The sequence below is a fragment of the Gavialis gangeticus genome, unplaced genomic scaffold (genome assembly GCF_001723915.1).
Source record: "Gavialis gangeticus isolate Ggan-Ray unplaced genomic scaffold, GavGan_comp1, whole genome shotgun sequence".
NCBI classification, from domain to species: domain Eukaryota; kingdom Metazoa; phylum Chordata; order Crocodylia; family Gavialidae; genus Gavialis; species Gavialis gangeticus.
In genome coordinates this window covers 34,507,703-34,515,972 of record NW_017729025.1, presented here as the reverse complement: position 1 = coordinate 34,515,972, position 8,270 = coordinate 34,507,703, and the positions used below count along the sequence as shown (strand labels likewise).

Below are 8,270 nucleotides of genomic sequence, written 5' to 3'. Positions count from 1 at the left end.
ATAAATAAAATCAAATTATATTTTATTGGCTGGACGAACTTAAAAGAATGGCAACCAAACTTAAAAATAAAACAAAAACCCAAGAAAGGAATATTAAAAGAAAGTAGTGGAGGTATATTTAACGATTAAGATTTCTCATGCAATTTTCTATATGTTTAGGCTTCTTGAAGTTTAAGTGTTCAGCAGTATTTCAGTTGCAGGACTGCTGCTTTTAATTTTGAATCTGAAAACAATATTGGCTGTTGCTGTTAGTTTAGATTGTGAAGGGGGTATAGGATTTTTTTTTCATTTGTTTGTTTTTAAGAGCACACCGTGAATAACTCTTGAAAAAAGCAAAAGGAATGGTTTATGGGGAAAAGGACGAAGAGAAAAACACTGAGAATGTTTTAAATGTGAAATGACTAGCACAAAGCAGCTGTCTGTACCTAGTCACTGGGAAGCTGCTAGGACTTTAACTTTTACTTTTCATGGAAAAAGTATCACGAACATGCAAGTATTTTCAGAATAGTTTTCTGTGCCAGTCTGAGTAAACGATTAGAAATCAGAATTCCCAAATTCCATTCAAAGTTCCTGCCACTGACTTACTGTGTTAATTAGCTTTGGTCAAAAGACTATCCCTTAAATTTTCCCATTTTTCTTGTGGGACTCAATATCTACCATCTACTGCCTCTGAATATTGTGAAACAGTGTTTTTAAAGAAGCACATGTGCCTAGAAATATTCACTGTTAATTCTATGCATGGAAGCCTTACTCAGCATATAAACACAGTAGTAAAAGCTGTGATTTCTTGGGAAGAATTTCTCCTTGAAAAACCACCTCTATTTTCTCTGAAGCCCATGCTGTTTGGTCAAGGTATCACTTGACTGAAACAAATCCTTCTTTCCTAAGATCTAGATCCTATGAAGCACTAAGCATTTCTAAAGCTAAGGACGCTTTATCCAACATGCACACACACAGAATTGGGCCCTAAAATATTCCTCAGTATTCCCAAACTCTGGTAGGGTAAGGTGAGACTAAGACAAAGCAGGGATGAAACCCTGGCTTAGTAAACTCAATGGCAGGAGTTTTGCAATCATTTCAAATGGAGCCATTATTTTTCTTATTTTAAATCTCATGCTGACAGAAAATACTCTGGATTTTAGAACAAGTGAATATTATATTTTAGAACATTTAATTTACACAAAAATAATTACAAACAGTCTAAGACTCATGTTGTAAACCACAACGCCATATTCTTGTAAATAACTCATTTAGTTTTTTTAAACTATGTGCAGTCATGTACACGTGCACACACACAAATGCACACAAACTTTATAGGAAAAACTCCATATGAATTACAGAAATTATGTATGGAAACAGTTCACATTTCATGAACAGCTAAATATTTAGTAAGTTACTCAAACATCTGTTTAACTTTAAACATTTGAGTATAAAATGCGACAACTATTTTACAGTGACATTTTTCAATTCACCACAATCTATTCTTTGTATTTTGCTACCACATGATCCCTTTCAGCTAATAAATGACAGAGTCTTATTTTATAGCTCAGGAATATAGTCAAGGTGATGCTCCTGGGATGAGAACTGGGGAAACAGCTGCAGATTACACCACCTTTCGTTCTGTTTTATGCAAACTATCGTAACTAGTTCTAGCAAGGCACTGCACTTTCCAATGTTACTTGATAACTCAACCAGCTGAGTTTAGGATTAGTCCTGAGCATATCCAGCTGATGAGGAGAGTTAAAGAAGGAAAACAGAAAAAAAAAGGCTCAACAATTATATGCTGTACACTTGAAGCAGGTCAAACCTGAGTCACTTACATACCCTTCTAGCATTTAAAGAGGGAGAGGTCACACATGGTTGACTGGGATTTCCCTCTAAAATAACTGAAACAAGATATTCTCCTCCATTTTCGTAGTCATTTTTGTATAAAGCAGCAATTATTTTAACATATAAAGAAGTCTAGCAGTATCTCATAAGGAAAGATCTGCTCATGAAGACAACTTGCATTTTATCTCTCATAATTATATCTAATGTAGGAATGAAATTATTTAAAACAACTTACCAGTAATGGTATTATAATGGTAGGAGGCATGAGTAAATGCCTGAAGAAGATAAGCCTTGTTCTTAAAACTGTAGTTAATTTTCCTCTCAAAGTTTTCAAAGCCAGATATAAGGTGATTCAGGGTTTTTTCAGCATCTGGATGATCAAACATACACCTTGGTGGAATCTTCAAACAGCCGTACTCCAAGTCTTTATACAGAGAAGACTCCAAACTGGCTACAGAGGTGGAAGCACAGTTTGGTGAAAGAGTCTTCTGCTGACCGATAAAATTCTGTCTCTTACAACACAAAGTGCTGTCCCAATCAGTTTTTTTAATTACAGGGAGCACCTTTAGCCCTAACGAACAAAGGAAAAGCTGAGCAGCTCTTTCACCACAGCTGGTCAGATAGCAGCCCAGCAGGGCTTCCACACAGTCTGCAATGCTTTTGTCAGCAATACACTGCTCTGTATGTAAGTCATACGAGATAGACTGTTTTCCTGCATCAACACCACAGTTTTCTTCTGACGGATTCCAGAAGCCTACTACAAATTCATCCTCTTCGACAGCCTTGCTAGGATCCAGATAGCACATAGCATCCCAAGAGCTATAGTCGAAATCATCAAAATCTGATGAAAACTGAACATTACCCAGGGTTGATTTTTTGGGTGCTTTCCATTCATAAGTAGAATCAGTGGTTGAAAAGGGTGAGAGAGACATTTTCTTCACAAAAGCCCCTGATCCCATTAACATACTATCAATGAATTTGATATGTTCCTGATCGTACTCCAAAAAATCATCTTCAAAGTCAGCTTCTTCCTTGGGTAACCGCCACATTAGGTCTTCATCTTCCTCCTCATCATAATCATCAGGAATTTTACCATTAGGCAACAAGCCCTCTCCTTTTGTCTAAGAGAGAAAGCATAAAAATAAAATGAGCCAGAGGGGGAAAAAAATGGTTATGCAACTCTGTTTTAATAAGGTATGTAGGTAATTATTTTTATATTATTCTATATTATACTCACTATCAGTTAACTTTAAAAGAAAGAATAAAAACATTTTCTGTCAGTTAATATTATTAATTACATTGTTTATACCACATGCACAGAGCAAGGCCAAATTCTTAAGACTAAAATAACTGTCTCAGAGTACAATCGATTTGCAAATGATATTTTCTACTAGAAACCTCTGTTGTTTTACTACAAATTGTTTCTTTTTAAACATTTTAAACAGAAATACAAGAGAAAAAAAATGTGCACATCTGTCACTTAAAACTAAAAGTCAGCCAAATATTTTACTTGCACAGAAAAAAGAAAGAGGGGGAACCCCCCCAATAGTTAGGCAGATGTACCCAGGTCATTCCTTTAGATGTTCTGTGTCAGTCTCTGGCTACTAAATAATGCTATTACCTATACCCAAGGAAGTAAAATTAAAATCTTTTGTTCTGTAAAAAAATGCCATAATAGGGATTTTATAAACCTTACTTAAGGTAGAGCTTAGGCATACTGCCTCATGATAATACAACACAATCACATACAAATGGAAAATTTGTTCAGTGAAACAATTAGAAAAATCTTTTTTAGTTTTGTGCTACTGTAATCATTTTGCTTTATGCAGAAAAATGCATTCTTCCACGTCAAGTATAGTTAGTTGCAAGTAGTTTATAGTCTACTTGGCAAACATGAAGGAAAACAAGTTTAGGGAATCAATGTAGGATGATTTTTATATTATAGAAAGAAAAACAGGAGCTCTAATGCCAGTTAGTTTGGCAAAAGTCTGATGTTTATGTGGGTGACAGTCTGGATAGCATGTGTTAGTGATTCAACAAGTGATCTAACTTTCTAAAAATGTTAGATATAGGCCAATATTTGGTTCTACAGTACAAATTGCATTTGAAAAAAAGAGTCAGAAAAAAATAACATTTAAATTCCAACAGAAATGAACTTTCAGACTATGTTTTGCCAAGAAGATTTTTCCAATTTGTCATGCATTTTTCTAATGCTGCGAATCTTTCGTTAGATCAGGTCTAAAAATAGGAAATGCAGAAACCTTGGCATATTTCTTAAAAATTACATTTTTGACAAAATAGTAAGGTCCCCATTAAGTAACAAAGGATAACACCACATAATATCCGAAAGGGAATACATTAAGAGAATATTCTCTTTTAAGATGTGGCTAATTAAACAAAACTAAGTCTTTAGTTACTATATCAATTTAATTGAAACTATTTTTAAAATTATTGCTGGATTTTCTAACATCTAGTTTTGCCTTGGTTGAGAGAAAGCAGTGATATTTCATGTTTTTCATTAATGATGATTATAATAAATTATAGCCAAAACCAGGAACGTGTAGAATACCTCACTACGGTTTTCACTGGTGCCTTGCTACCTGATGTTCTGGTATTAAAAACAAAACCCGCTGCAAAAAGCAGCGTGGTGCACACAGCAGCAGCATACACCACTAAAAATGGAGCCTGGCCATCCAGAGCCACCCTCAGGCTGCTAGCCAGGCTCGTGCAGCTGGATAAGCACCACTGCTGCCCTAAGAAGCCCCCAGTTAAGACTCCAGGGACCAGCACATGTACTGGCCCCCACCTCCTATACCCCAGCTGGGACAATCTGGCACCTGCTGGAGCGCACATGTGAAGGCATGCCCTGGGGCACAAAGCAGCGGCAAAAATATGTGCCACTGCCATTTGGCTGCTGCAAATGCACACCCCTGCATGTGGGGATGCAGCCAAAGTGCCTTTCTGGTCTGAAGCCCTAAGAGCCCAAAGCCCACTGTCATTTTAAATGTAGTGTGATCATTTATATCTAACCTCATCTTTATATTTGGACATAGGCTTGCAAACAGTATGGTACCAATTATGTAAAGCTCTAGATCAGCATTTCCCAAACACTGGGGATTTACACTCCATGCAGTGAAGCTGGCCACTCTCAACCTGCCAAATTTTGTTCGGTACTTTTGTGGATGCACAGCATCAATATTATATGCACCCACGTGAGCAGCAGACTTCTTGGGTAATACTCTGCCTTTAGTTGCTGCTCCCCCTCCTCCCATCCCACCCTAGGAAACTTTCACACACCCCACGATTTGGGAAATGCTGCTCTAAGAGATGCGATCAAGAGAAAGCATTTGGTACTCTGAGACTTGCCATATTTCTTTATTAGAGAAGATAGTGAAATGTAGAACTGCACAGGTCAGAACCGACTTGCAAGCAGCTATGGCTGCTCTTATTAAGGCTGCTGTAACACTGCAGTTACAGAACTGATTGTGCTGTAGTGCAAGGTAGCTTAAACTGGATACCTGGGGTACCAGGAGCAGTCTAACTGTAGCAGCATAAAGCTAAAGGTATAAATATTGACCTTGTACGATACAGAAGCAAGCTATGCTAGATTACTTGAGCTGCATACTCCCATAGCTAGACTGCATCTGGTACTCAAACAAGGTAGGCTCCCAACACTATACTTTGGTAATTGTAGTGTAGATGTAGACTGTGATTGACAGGAGACCAAGGGAGAGATTTAAAACAGATTTAAGCATTAGTGAATCTGCCAATTTTACGATTACAAAAAATATTCTTCAATTTTCAGAAATAAAAGTTTATGAAAAACTATACACGTCTGAACTCTATTAGAAAGAATGCAGTAGCCCTTATTTCATGTACGCATTACTTCCTATTTTTTAAAACATCAATCTTTATAATACTTTACCAGTAGTTTGGAAGCCAATAGGAAATTCAAGTAACTTTGCTTTTTAATAATATCATTCTTTCAGGAATTACTACTACTAGATGCCTTCTTCCCCAAATAAACATATTTTTTCATAAAATTCTGCTCAATTTTAAATAATTTTTTCTGCCACTACTTGCATTTCAAGTTGAAGATAAAATGCTTTTTGTGCTCTCAAATTAAGCAGTCTGATCACCTAACTAGAAGTACTTGTTTTTCATTGTTCAATTTGGCCAAGCCAAGAATCTGACATCTTTCTAAAATGTTTTAATAACAATTAATCAAAATATTATGAAATTTCAATTCCCAGCTGGAACACTCCATCTTACAGACTAGGAATAAAAATCACTACGTAGTCATTTCATGGTTACCATATTTGATGGTGTATATGTTGGGTTTTGAAGCCCAATTTCTGTCTTAAAAATCCAACTTGACTTGTACACCATGCCACAAAAATCAGGGGGTGGGGCTGGGCTCAGATGGCTCAACTTCATCCCCTGCAAGCAGCTCAGCCCCATCCCCTGCAACCAGCACTGGGCTCGCAGGGGTTGGGGCCACGCCAGCCAAGCACTGAGTGAACAGCACCAGGCTTGGCGCCGCTTGCAGCAGACAGGGACATAGATGAGGTTGGTGCTCAGCTGGTGCAGCTCCATCCCCTGGGAGCAGCACCACCTGCAGGGGATGGGGCTGTGCCAGCTATGTGCTGAGCCTGACCCTGACTTATACACTGTGACTATGAAAATCCTTACCTTTCAAATTGGAAAGCTGGTGGTCAACCCATATACCATGAAATACACTATTTTACCATCTGGCTGTAGTAAATTTCTGTAGTAAGTGCCCACAACCCAGACCAAAAGTCTATATGGTTTTTACAAATTAGAGTTCATGACTGACAAAGGAAGCAAGCTGTTCAGAGGCTAGGGAAGTCATTTTTTAAAGTATTTATCAGCTGTCATTTTATTTTTAAAAAGGAAAAATAAGAAATTTTATATTAAACTCTGGCATAATAGAGAACCACAATAATCAGACTATTTTACTCTGCAACAAATATTATTCATTCAGTATATCTGCTGAACAGTTCTCGGGTGTGCCCTCTGGTGGTTCTATAATCAGAGTATGGGCTTCTCATGTGTCCCAAGTCTAGGAACAGAACCATTACAAATTAATCACAGGAAGTAAATAGCTTAAAGATATACTGTAAAGAAAAGTAACACCCATTTTAAATATATAACTTTGTGAGAATTCACTGAGTGAAACTGGTTAAAAATTGCAAGCTATTATCTGAAAGTTCTTAGGGCTATTCTGGATCCCTTCCCTAGTGGGCACTATTCTCCTTCAAATGCGAAATCCACAACTGGCAGAACGAGGGCCTCGTAAGAGGAATCAAAGTTCAGTTTACAGCCAGTTGTAACCCTCATTTAGGATCAGAAAATGGACTGTACAGCCCAAGAATTGCAACTACCTGGTGTGAAAGGTAACAAGAACTAAACAGGTCCCTTAGCCCTCTTGCATTTAGATGTTAAATTTAAATCACCAAATAGGAATAAAGTTCAGTTGCAGGGCATAGCAGAAAGGAGGTCCTCAGTATTCAATCACTGAAGTGTAAAATGCAACCTGGCAACAGAAAATGACTACTAAGAAACTTATCTAACCAACTCCTTATCCCCACATCATCATCAGGAATCTATGAAAATCCCTCCCTTTTATGCAAAGTAGGAATTATAACACCTGGTAAGGCAAGACAAAAAATTAACTCACTTTGACATAGAGATAACTCACATTTAGAGGCAAGGTCACTTAACAGCAAAATGGAGTTACCCACCAACAATTTTCAGTGTAGAGGGACACCAAGACATGAGCTTCCACGGTTTCCAAGAACAATGCATATATACTCCTCTCTGAAATGTTTCTCCTTTTATGCCACTAAGATATACACTTACTGAACTGTTTCATGATTTCCCCTTACTAAATTCTCTGTCACTTTTCTCCACATGTTTAAGTTACAGTGAAGTTTTAAGGGAAGGTGAGAAACAAAAATGTATGGAATTATTTTACTGAAGTATAATAAAAAGCAAAATTTGTGTTCCCTTCCCTCCACTTTTGTGATACTTGTATATAGGAAGTTATGCAAGTCTTAATATGCTGCAACAGGAGCTTACCATTTCATCTTTCTCCCATTTGTCTGTGTTACTCTTGTCCTGGTTTACTACATAACCAGGAGGAAGCCAGTTGACAGGGGGGTCAAAAATAGATACCACCATACGGCTAGGAAGCCCCTTCTTCTTCCCCAGGCGATACAAATTACAGTTACTGACCTTTAAGATAAAAATTAGAAATTAAATTTTCTGGTGGCATCATTACTATTTTTTTTTACAATGTTTTTACTGTGAATGTGGACATAGACTCCAGAACTACCTTGAATGTTATTTGTTCACTTTACATCCCAAAGAAAAAAATGTGGACTTAGATGTTAAGTTCCAGGTCAGAAGAAGAGTAA

General features: G+C 37.3%; 1 protein-coding gene across 5 annotated transcripts in view; it reads right to left on the bottom strand.

The window, feature by feature from the left end:
- DICER1 (dicer 1, ribonuclease III) overlaps nt 1-8,270 on the bottom strand; it is a 140,702-nt gene that overhangs the window by 14,082 nt on the left and 118,350 nt on the right. For all 5 annotated transcript variants that reach the window (XM_019518610.1, XM_019518612.1, XM_019518611.1 and 2 more), the window contains 2 exons: nt 7,933-8,088; nt 2,066-2,951 (listed from right to left, as the gene is read on the bottom strand). In XM_019518610.1, the coding sequence (XP_019374155.1) occupies nt 2,066-2,951; nt 7,933-8,088 (1,042 nt within the window). The remainder of the gene's footprint in view (nt 1-2,065; nt 2,952-7,932; nt 8,089-8,270) is intronic.